This window comes from Nipponia nippon, unplaced genomic scaffold (genome assembly GCF_047370975.1).
Source record: "Nipponia nippon isolate SJK-2023a ecotype South Korea unplaced genomic scaffold, ASM4737097v1 scaffold_3, whole genome shotgun sequence".
In the NCBI taxonomy this organism is placed as follows: domain Eukaryota; kingdom Metazoa; phylum Chordata; class Aves; order Pelecaniformes; family Threskiornithidae; genus Nipponia; species Nipponia nippon.
In genome coordinates, this window is record NW_028262347.1 from 116,449,759 (window position 1) to 116,462,206 (window position 12,448).

At 39.2% G+C, this 12,448-nt stretch overlaps 1 protein-coding gene across 6 annotated transcripts in view; it reads left to right on the forward strand.

Annotated features, from left to right (window-relative positions):
- VTI1A (vesicle transport through interaction with t-SNAREs 1A) overlaps positions 1-12,448 on the forward strand; it is a 284,394-nt gene that overhangs the window by 189,108 nt on the left and 82,838 nt on the right. The window contains exon 9 of one of the 6 annotated variants that reach the window (XM_087768270.1): positions 3,961-3,985. The exons of the other annotated variants lie outside the window; for them this stretch is intronic. Coding sequence (XP_087624396.1) covers positions 3,961-3,970 — 10 coding nt within the window. The 3' untranslated portion in view covers positions 3,971-3,985. Of the gene's footprint in view, positions 1-3,960; positions 3,986-12,448 lie in introns of those variants that run through there. 6 annotated transcript variants of the gene reach the window in all.

The window sequence follows — 12,448 nt, forward strand, 5'->3', positions numbered from 1 at the left end:
GCTTTCCAAGAGCTCTTTGCCCTTTTTTTTTTTCTGACTTACCCCATCTTACCTTCCCAAAGTCTGAGTTGCATTTCTTGCAGGAGTCTTGTGCTTCCTCTCCATCCCCTTCTGTGCTTTTCATAGCCTGTCAGTCTGAGATGGTTTTGACTTCTTTTGACAAACACCTTCACGTAGAATCACAATGTGGTTGCCCTGAAAAAAAAAGGCGGCCTTTCTTTTCTTCCTTCCTCTTTATGAACTAGAGACATAATGTGTAAAAGCTTGGTGTAAGCTCACAATAGCACTTTGTCCTCTTTCACATCGCTTGCCAAATAACTACTGTTGTGGCAACAGCTGTAACCAAGCATGGTGTCAGCTAGTTTTGCCATAACATGACTGGGTGCCAATAATTTTAATATAATGTGAAACACACTCCCAGGCAATGCAATGAGGCATCTGATTATTAAATTCCTTGAAATGTCATCTGGATTTCTTTTTTTTTTTTTTTTGCATCAATTCAGGTCTCAGAACTGGACAGTGTTGTGATTAAAAGAAAAAGAACAGAAAATTCTCTCATTATAGTAAACATTTCCAAGAAAACTCTAACCCTGAAGCAGACAGCTCTGCTCTGCTTACATAGACAGCAATAGCAAAGGCTCTATGAAGGCTATAGGGGTGGAGGTTATGATTGTGGCTACCAGTTGTTTTCTGCTCTTTACTGTAGCACTTTCTCCAGTGAAAATAAATGCTCTTTATTTTTAGGCTTCTTATTCTAAACTACTTATAAAAACTAAAAGGTAAGAACCTGGTGAAGCATTTGTTTTTAATACATTGCTTACATTGTGCTCCAAAGCATGGTATTCAGCATTATTGTTAATGATTGAAGCATTAGCATTTAATTGTGTAAAGCAATTAAAAAGCTCAATATTACTACTTCTTGGGCTGAGTCCATTAATACAGCAAGCATTAGTAAGAAATATATTGAAGAAGTTGAACAAGGTCATAAATGCTCTGTGTGCAAAGAGCACCTAATGCTTTTTTCCAAGCCTTTAAGAAGTAGTTTAAAAAAAAAAAAAAAAAAAAACCAAACAAATAAACAAAACCTTGTGAGGTGAATAGATAAAAGGCTTTCTTGGTTTAGTTATGTCAGTTTGGCTTTTTCCTGTAATTGCTGGGGTGGTTTTGTTCCTAAAGAGGGAATGGATGCCAAGCTGAAGAGGTAATTTCTGAGCACTGTTTCAAGATACTGTGAAAGTTCTCAACTTTTCTGTAATAAGAAAAATAACACTTCTCTAATGATGTCTGTTTATTGCATATTGTTCTTCTGTATGCAGTTCGGTGCAGCTGGCAGCAAGTACTTTAGAGAAACACAGGGCTGAAGAAACAGCATAGGGGGAACCTGAGTAGCCCTGAGTACCTGCAGGCTGTGTGCACCGACTCCTCTGGGTGCTGTCAAGCAGTCCTTACCTTACGTCACCGTGGATGAAATTGAAAGAGATCATTTGCGTTTGATCCCAGGTGTCTCTACATTTGAATCCAAACAGGAAAAAGCTCCTGGCAGCATGAGGCTGGATTGGAGGTGTTGAGACTCCAAGCACGTCCGGATGTCACTCTCCTTGCGTCAGATGGGCTGGCTGAGGGGCTTACTTTCCTTTGGTAATCTTAGGAGTTACTTGCACAATGAAAGGTCCAGGTTTTTCCGACCTGTAAAGAGTCGTAGCAGAGCTCTGTAGTTGTAAAGTATCATTATGTGCTCAGAAGCAAAGAGGTTTTTACTAGGGAGGAGCTCAAAGCAAAACCCTAAATGTGGATATTTCTAAACCTTGGAATCTTTATCCGCATCTGAATTTTGCAGGTTACATGTGCCAGTAGCGCATTAAACCAGTGTATGACATGGAAATTTCCCTGAAACTTACAGTATTCCACATCCAGGTGCAGTTACAACTAATTTCTGCAGGCTCTGCTAGACAGTTTCCAAGGGAAATATTTGTTTAATTTAATATCAAGCCAATTCCAATGTATATCTTCAAGTCTCTACATAATATTTGAATGTGTGCAGAACAGAAGCAGCACAGGCAGAAATAATATGGTGTTTCCCAAAATGACTCGTTTGACCCTTAGCTTGGGAAAAAGACCAACCTGAAGAAGCAGAAGCAAGTTCTGTTTCTAGATCCACACAGGTTTTGGCTTCTCTAGTGATGCTGCAGTCATGGCATTTTAAAAGGATACAGTTGTTTTCAGTCCAAAAGCAAGTTGATTCTTCGCACATAGTTGACACTACTGTTTAGGCTGACGAGGGTAAATTTTAGGACAAACCACAGGAAATGGCTTGGAGAGGTGGAGGATATTAAGAAAATATTGTACTGCTGCTTTAGAAGTAAAATGAAACACTTTAGGCTCCATTTTCCCATACGATGTTTAAAGCCATTGTTTTGATAATTTTTTTTGCAAAAAATATTACAACTATTGAAAACAAATGTGCTTCAAAACATATAGTTGTTTTTTGTAATCTCGGACCAAGACAAGTCACATGAAAATCCTCTTCTCATGGAGGGCAGCCTGAGCTTTTGTGAGAAAGCGTTTCTTTCCTCCTTCCTCTGTCCCCTCACCCCCTCGCTTTGGACTAATTGTGTCCCCTGGAAAGTACTACTTTCTGCATGAGCTTTGAGAGTGAAAATTGTTCAACTTTTTGTTTATGGAAGAATCTGCTTTAGCTGGGAAGTCAGATGCAGCAATAGGAACAGAAATAGCACTTTTAAAGCTGACCGACTGTATTCACTTTGGTATGTAGAGAATGGCAACAGCAGTCATTAGGACTGAGAGAATTCTGTTCTTTCTCTGTCTCTCTGCCCCTGTTGCAAGATGAGCAAGGGTGACCTGAACTTTTGTTTGTTTGTTCTGCTGTGGGGTTAAAGATTCATGCTTCCCCCCCCCCCCCCCCCAATGTTTTATTCTGTTTTTGTAAGGGGGGAATTAAAGTTTTGTGAAGGCAAAAGAAAAATCCTTGCCCAATAAGAAACAGCTGAACAAGACCTAAGCTGATAGATTCCCCTCCCCTCCCTCCCCAGCTTTCTACCTGTGAAGAAATACAGTATTTTTAGGGTGAGGGGTGATTGTGGAAAGCAATGATTGAACAAATAACTGCTTTAAGGCCAGTCCTAGAAATGCTTGCCAGTATAGTAATGTCAGTTGGAGGTGTGATTTTTGGCTGCATGTGTGTATTGGCAAAAGCCCTAGTATAGACATGGTTGTACCAGGGAAGGGGGAAAAAAAAAAAAAAAAGCTCTAGCCAGTACATTCTATTTTGCTTGGGGAGGATATAAGCTCTAACAACAAAAGCACTTTTTTTTTTCTGCTGGTAAGTTGCAGCTCCAGTAGAAGCTTATGCCAAAATAGTTATACTGTTGTAGTGGCAAACGTTTTTCATAGACTAGACTTCTGAGTCTGGTATCCTAACATTAGCAACTGTGCTCCTGTTATTGTTAATTTTAACAGCAGCAACATCTGAAGGTGATTTGAGTGCCTTAGACTGTGTAGCATCGTAATGATCTTGAATTTACAGATCTGCATTTCATTTACTTCCCATACTTAGGAGAATTGCAAACAAAATTATGCTGGACTTCATCTTTTGCATGCAAGACATTTCCTTACAATTCTTTTTTAATGGCTTTTTCCTAGCTACAACTCAAGTAAAAAGGCCCGTGTGCTTTGCAACTCTCTAAAAGCTGAAGAATGAGATTATCTTTGGATTTATTTTCTGATTCATTATACAACTGTTTATAGTGAAACATCATTCTTCTAAGTGTAACATAGTCTTCATACCTAGGTTTTGCAGATTTCTTTAGCAGTTTTTTTCTTTAATATCTTGAATATATTTGGATTCTGGAGGAGATGATGTCATTACCTCGTGGGACTACATAATCATACATGTGACGCCACAGGTCTTCCATGTGAACTTTCTTTCTGTTTTACTCACAGGTTAGGATGAGAAAGTCGTCCTTTATTCTAATACTGAAGCACGCTGCATCAGCCATCTTCAATACATGAAATCAGAAGGGGTAAATACTTATTCCAGGTCCCAGCTTCATGTCACAAGAACATTTCAGCTATTGTGTAATCTCTCCAGAGTGCCCTCACACTAGGAGAGCAAAAACAATACTGTTCTCAATACTCTTAGGGAGGTGATGCTTGGCGATGTTGTGCAGTCTGCCCTCAGCCATCAATGCTCTGCTTATCTTCCACTAGTATTTCATGCCAACTAACTTTTGTAAGAGAATAGCAACATTTGAACCTTGATCGCTAAACTTTTTGTTCAGCCTACTACTGCCTCATTATGATATCGTACAAGAGAATGTTATGGTTGTTTGGGGTTTTTTATTTTTGCTTTAAATTACCTCTGACTTCATTGGGTGTAAAACTCGGCCAGTGCTAAATGCTTTTGAAAATCCCACCCTTCAGTTGGTTTTTGTTTTGTTGTTCTTTTTTATGACTGGTGTAGGACTCAGTAATATGTACTGGCATAACATCTCGCTGGAGCAGAACAATGATTTATTGTGCTAATTACTGACATCGCAAAACCACAGACAGTCATCTTGATCTTGGGGGGGGGGGAACCCTAAACACTAGGTTAAGACCTACTAAAAATGATAGTTTATGTGAGTCTGATAGGATAAGAAAACTAAGCATGTTGAGTTTTAGAGTGTTTCCCTTTCGAAGTTTATGTTCTTCATAGTTTTTTCAAAAAAGAGGGGAGGAAAAAAAAAGGAAATGCTGGAGAACGTTGGTGTTTAATAAATGGTACACACATCTGAATTTTCAGTATTCCTGGTCTTTCAGCCTCACAGCTTATCTTTTTCCAGGCTCGTGAGGCATGAAATAAGTTAAAATCAATAGGTTTTTAGAATATTTGGACTTTCTGGCAATTTTTCTTTGTTGCTCTGTGACTTGGACAACAAACATTGTGAACTGAGTAGCCTCAGCTTGTTAATCTCTCCCTTGGGTGCATCCTTTCTTAGTTCAGCAAAAACACAAACAAAAAAATCTACTGCATGTGGTCAGTATTCAGTTTGCTTGGGCTCATGTGTCTTGTTGAAACCAGAATATTTTCTCTCCAAGACAAGCCCAGCCCCTTATTCTTCGTAAGAATTCTCAGTTTTCATTCTGGATTTTAGCTGTTAACCTTTGCCATCTCAGCTTCAAAAATCAACAAAAAAAAAATTATAGTACACTTAAGGGAAATATTCATGTTTAACATTTTGCTTGTTCAAAGAGCTGAACTGCATTTGTTCAAATATAAAAACACCCCAAACAAACAAACAAAAACCCCAAGCAAGCAGATCACCTAGCAAAAACCAAAAAAGGGAAATTTTCTTCTCAAAAGTGCAACTTCCAAGAAACATTGGGTAATGAACTATTACTAGGTTAAAATGGAAACACTCTTACATCTGAATCTGCAGCATCTGCTACCCAGTGCCTTAAGTACTTTGGCTGAAAGCAAAAATGTAAAAGACTGTCTAAATTCTGGCATTTGCAGCTTCATTCACAGTTCGAGCGGGTTGCTAGCAACTTTCTGCTTGCAAATGAGAGGGTAAGATCGAGTCTCAGGTGGGGATACGAGGGAGTTCCTCCAGTCCTCTTGCTGTAACACAAACTCCCTCAGGGCAGCTATACCTCAACTCTAGAAATCTAAAGGAGATTTAAACAAAAATAAATCTTATTACAAATATTTATTCTTGGGGCACCTACCAAATGAAATTGTAGTATGGCAAAGGTTTGCCCTGTGGTGCGCCCCTTACCAGGCGAGTAACAAGAAAGAGCTGGGCAAAACAATGGTTTCTGGAGGAACATTTAATTGAAAGCTTTTCCCTTAAAAATATCATCTTTCCAGAAATGCAGATGTGCATGATAATCCTATAGGGATATTGGTATTTGGCCTCTAGGATTTTGAGAGTCCTGTTCCCAAGGTTAAGATATACAGAGAGCCAAATTTTATTTGAAACTATTATACAAGACAGATATGGAAGCTCATGGAGTATTACATTGCAAATCACATGTTAAAGAGAGACACATGGCTCTTGAGCTATAAAATGAGCAGAGAAAGGAATGATATTTAAAAGATATCTTTAACCACTTGTTTTACTCATTAATCTGCAGTTCACAAAGCATTATTTGCAGCAAAAAAATGCATTATAGGATTGTTTCTGAAAAGCAAACAAATATTTCAGACATTTTCACCGCTGACATAACTGTGCAACAATAGCAAAACAAATACTGATGGTGAGCAGTGTTTCTATGAGTGAATGTGTTGAACAGCTGCCACTTTCCACCCTTGAGACTTCTGCGTATCTATGTTGGATGAAGTGATTCCTGTAGCAGATTTGTAATACACTTTGTGTTACAGGGAGGTTAAAGGGAAGAGCTGAATCTGTGGTACGGGGCCTTAACGTAGATCTCATTGAATCGAGGGGGACTGCTGCTATTGGCGCGACAGGGCTGTTGCTTGTGAACAAATAATGGCCTGAATGTGCCCCGTGGCAAAACTCCTGACCCAGTGCAATACCATCACAACAAGCTGCTATTATCTTCCACCCTAACTCTCCCATATGCGGGCACTTTCTCCCTACCAAGTGCTCCCTGGGAAATGCAGTGTCCTATCTCTCTCCATCCCTGTGACAGTGTTCTCCTTACCCGCCTCTTCTGAAATGGCATGCAGCGTTCTCAGATATCCACAGTCATTCCGAGACTGTTGTTGTTTCTTACCAGATTTATGAAGAAGAAGGCATTGCAGCTTTGAAAAAAGCACTCAGAAGTTTATCAGAAGAATGACATTAGTCAGATATTACCAACTGTGTCATTCCTAAGGGTATTGTTCTGTTCTTGTGGTCTGGATATTTTGTATGTGTGGGTTAAGTTTTGTTAGCTACACATGCAAGCAAGCAGCTGAACTTGGTAGATACTCATTTCAAAAAACATACTTGAGGGTATCATATTTTGCAGAATACGGTTAAGCCTACTCCACTTATAAGCAATACAAAAACATATAATGAATAGTTTTGATTATCATAAATCGTTGATTTAAAAGAGCATTGGTTACTTACCCTTTGACCACAGTTTATTGTTGATACAATCTGTCAAACAATCATTGGCGGTAAACAGTTTTACCTCCTGAAAAACATTGGCATTTTCAGAAAGATGTGCATACTTTCTTCCTTTCCCTCACCCCCTTCTCTGTGCCCCCAAATAGCATATAATGAGCTGGTTAGGCCACTTCCATGAGTTATGGAAAATCCAGCTCCAGTACTCACTTTTTTAATATTCAGATCAGGGTCTGGACTCCCGAGTTTCCTAAGTTCCAGAAAATGCTGCACTCCAAGGGTTCCCAAATTCAGTGTGCTCAGTTTATGCCATCATAGAAAGTAAGAGCAATGAACTGCAGCCTCGTGGCTGCTTTCACGGCACATGCAAGATAGGCTTTTTTGTTCAAATCTGGACGCTTCCAACAGGAGAGCTATGAGAGACCCATTCCAGAGTAGCCCAATGGTTAAATGCTCAGGTAGGCCATCAGATTTAGGGTCTCCTGGTCTCCCTCCTGCAGCGAGTGATATAACCTGGTGAGTTTGCTCTGGAGTTTCCTTCTTCTCTCTCCCTGGAAGCTGCTTTCTGAGCTGCAGCCACGGTCTGTATAGTTGGCCTGTACATGCCCAAAATGTTGTGTGCTCTGCTCTGAGGAGAGAAGCAGAAAATAAAACTGAGCAGAAGCCTCAGAAAGAGATTCTCTATCTCCAAACTGGCAGTAGATGAAAATCCCAGAGAGTGCAAATATCAGGGAATCACAGAAATTCATCTAGACCATGAAGTGCAGCCTGGGACCAGTTAAAAGAGTGGATGTCATAGGCTTCAAGGTAACTGTCACCGTGGCTTGGGCCTGATCCTCACGTAGTTGTTCGGGTAAACCCCGACACGAGATGTCCCTGGGCATTACTGTCAAGGCGTGGATCAGGAATCTGTCTCCCAGCTCAACAGGAATTTTGCCTGGGCAAAGTCTTTTTGTTAATGGCTGTCTGGCTTCTTGATGTGTGGGCTCTAGATGTGCGTGTATGTATTCACACTTTTATAAAAAGACTTTGGATAAGTGACTGTTACTTGAAAGACCCAGAAGCAACTTGTCAGCTGCCAAATGGGAGGCCCGGCAGTTCCTGCAGCAATAATCTCTCTTTGTTCTGCAGGATGCTACCACAGCAGATCACAAAGTTACTGAAGGGTTGCATGGGCTTCCTACCCTTCTAGGTGCAGTGGCATAACAGCTACCTCTTGGCTGTGAAGCTTGCCTCTTCGTTAAAAATAAAATCTGCTTAAGCGTCACCCTTTTTGAAATAATTCTTTAGAGTTCAAAGTAAATTATCTCAGGGATGATGATAATCATTGGCCTCTAATTGAACTGTCGTGCTTAAAATCTAGAAACCAGTTCATGGTTAATCATTTCAGTTCATCAGAAATAAGATTCAAGTTGGGGCAATTAGACAATTGCTTCATTACTCAAACTGTCTAATGATGTTTCACTGATCTTTCACAAATGATAATACAGTCGATGAACTGTATAGTTTAAGAATAAGTTATTCCAGTTTTAGATAGTTGAAGAGTGACTTACCAAAACTGTTAATGGAAGTTATTCAAGATGTGCTGTCTAAATCCTTTCCAATTAGTATTGAGGTCTTCAAGGGCCAGTCTTAGCTTTTTATTAATATGTTCAGTTTATTAATGTATTTTTTGATATATGCATAGTGTGACTGTCTGGTACATCTCAAGATGTTGCATAATTATTATCCTTTTAATTTGTTTTACTTGGGTTCTACTCCTTAATCTTGCTTAAAATTCAGAAATATTTCATAGCTTAATAACTTAATAACTCATTAGAAAGCCATGACATGTACTTGAGGTTACCTCAAAGGCTATCCATATTTAACCGTAAACTTGAGATAATTCATTGACAGTATGACTGTCATTGACCAGTTTAAATATTTAAGGTTGTGTTTTGACCTTTTGCCTTACATTTAAACCATATGGAGAAACTGAAATAGATTGTGTACAAAATTGGGGTCTTTATCAGGTGGTTATGGCATGATGAAACAACAAAAAATTACTACTTTGCCTGGCACTAGGACTATATATATAAAACTTATTAAATATACACTTTTATAAAATTTTGTTATCTTATTCTGGTTTAGATATGAGTCTTTCTCTTCCTTATTAAAAATCCCTAATAAAAAGGAATTCTGCTTACAATTTTGGAGCAACATCTGTGGCCAACAAATTATTGCCTAAATATGATATGGGGCACAAATCAGGTTTTTGAAAAACAGGACTAATTAAAAATGTTAATGGTGGTTTTCAGGTCTTTCATGCTTTTATTTTGCCATATATAAAAAGGGTTTGTTTTGGATGCTTGAAGTGATGTTCTCTTGGGAACCTCTTTACTGAAATCTGATGTACAGAACCAAGACTCAAGGAGAAATCGCATCCTAGAGTCACAAACAAATTGGAAGCTTTAGAATGGCCTGTTCAGTTTCGATGGGCTTTTCTTGAAGGACCTCAAATGACTGGGGGAATCGTAGCTTTCCTGTGAAATTGCAGCATGTCTTTAGTGCCTGGCTTTTCACACTTTTCCCAGACCATCAACTGCTGACTGTAGAGGTTTCTCATGAGTGACCAAAATTGTAGCTTTCCACCCCACCCAGCTGTGTGTATCCCTGGTTTTGTTTGTGTTGGTGGATACACATGACGTTTCTCTAGGTTGGCAATGTGATAGATTGTTTCCCGTTCTCTCCCTGTTGATGGCCATGAAATATTTTATTTTATTGAGTTCAAATGCTGTTCTAGAAACAAAATAAGCATGTCTTAATTAGTTTATGTCATAAAATGTAAGCTGTCATACTGCATTTACAAGGATTCCACAGATTTCCATTACTATCCTGTTTTGATTTAACTTGGTAATTATATTTATGTAGAAAGGCTCAATGATAAGCTACCCATGGAAAGGGCTAATGACAAAGAGGGATGGAAGGAAGGCGGGAAAGTGTTTTATTCCTTGGCAAGGCTTCTGTATTGTTGGCCTTTGTGCAGACCATCATCCTTGAGTCCCTCTGCTAGGTACCCTGCCTTTCCTTTTACTTTCTGCCAGTCTATGGATGGCATAACTTGGTGTCTCAAGGGATCACTAGGTTGAATAGTGACTCCAGAACAGTTTCTGATGTGCTTCTGATACAGCACAACTATCCTTCACGCAAGGCTGGAGGTAGCTTTGAAGAATGTGGCTTTGTATTCTTCTGTATCACACCTGCAGAGAAAACTAGCCTGTTACTGCAGTATTTTAATACAGTGAAGGCAACCTGATCCAAGTTCCCCAGATGTTATTGTGGACAACTGGTGACCCACAACCACATAATCCATGGTATTTTGAACTGACAGTTTGATGATAGATGCTTATTGTCCATGAGATGTTTTGAGACTGGGCAGTGATCTCTAGGTCCTAAATGTTGCAACTTTTCTAAGCAGTTTTCTATTTTTGAGACTTCCCCTGAACGGATGCATATATTTCTAGTCATGTACATGTGTACTGGTATTTCTTTGTCACAGCTCTCTTTTCTCTCTGAAAGCTTTTACCTCCCATGAAACTGCTAAGAATATTTCTGTACCTTTTGAGTTTTGTAGGGAGTTAATTAACTAATTTGTTCCCAGGTGGGTTCTGCACCTCACCAGGTGCCTCCCGTACCAGGACCATGCCTGCCCTGCTGTCCTTCTCGCAGTGCTGAACGCTGGCCAGGAAAGTCCCCACACTCTTTCCCATGCAATGCCAGAAGCCTCTGGGGGATGTTATGTTATTGCCCTGGAGAGGAAACTGTAGAACCACTTAAGGTCTTGTAACTCATGATAGCTAAAAAGCTTAAGACTGCTCTTGAGTATTGGTTTCAAATGCTGTTGTTTCTCTAGTAAAGTCTAGAGCATGACATATAATCAGCATCAGGATGCACTGTGAAGTGATATTGGGGTCTGGTTATGTTATGTAATGGCAAGTTCTTACAGTAGTGAAATTTGAGATATCTCAACGGGAAGCTTTGAGGCCCCTTAATTCTGTAGTACATGGTTCTCAAAGGCCTTTGTGGACCCATTTAACATGTATAGCATTAAGTGTTTTTTCTCCTAGCACCTGTAGTTTGGTTCACATTCCTCTCACCTTTTCTTACTACTAGGTTAGTGCCAAGATGTTTCCAGAACTGCTCTGCTCTCAAAGACCTTTTCTGCTATGTTTTGTTCTCAATAAGTACAAGAAATGTCTTTATTATTTGCAAGTAAAAACCATATCCAACTTTTGTCCTTCAAAAGAAATTTGGCCTCCTTTTAAGAGACAAATAAGTAATGAACTAGAAGCTGAAGGAGCTGTGCTTCTAATTTTCTCAAAGATCTTGTTAAACAAAGAATTTGTACTATGACTAATATAGCTTTATTTTAGGGAAAGAGAGGGGGACGCACTCCATCTTGCATATAATGCAGCTATAACATAGCCCAAAGCTCTCCTTAAAAACTGGAGCAAAACTGGGGCTTAACTTCCCCTAAACTGCTGGAGCAGTCCAAGATTTTTGTCTGGCTGTAGAGCACTTCTGCACTATTTATGCTATAACTTGGAATTGCTTTCTAACCATTTCCTAAGTAAGCACAATTTAACCAGTTAGCAGACTGATTTAGAGGCTGAATTCCAATATCCTTGTTCTGTGAATGGTTCCATTGGCTTAATTGACTCCTTGGGAAGTGAGGAAGTATTCAGAGTAAAAGTGATGGACCTCGGTTTTAGCTAGTTATATTTAGCAGCCAGCTGAAATACAACTTCTTGTACATATGAAAACAAAGGTGCTTTTCATATTTCTGTCCTCAAGAGATATAGTCACTAATATAATGACAATTAAAAAGTTTTATTGATGCATATATTTCTTAGCCATCGCACATCATGAAGTACTCTAAGAAACCAGAGGATTCTTTGTTTAACAGCTAGTCAGCTAACACTCTAAGAAATCTTTTATTGTAATCTGTGTAATTCAAGGTTTGAAACAAATTTTATTCCCCAAAATAAACTGACAAGTGCATGAGGTGAGAATGCAATTAAAAATGCCCTGCCAATTTTATAAAAAGACAAGCCAAGGTACGATGAATTTCTCAAGTCCCCAGGAGACCTAACAGATTTGTGAGAGAACCTCAGGAGCTGCGCTGGACAGTGTTGATCCACATCAGGTTCTCTAAAGAGTAATTCAAGCACACTTTGATGCATCCCAGAAAGGAGGTAGAAACACCTTTCTCATGCAGGGTAACTGCTTTGATATTCCAGTTGTTTGAGAAAGAAAGTATGTATTTCTGTTATCTTGACAGAAAACAATGAACACAAGTTCTTAAAACCTTTTAGAAGAAAGTTCTTAAAAGA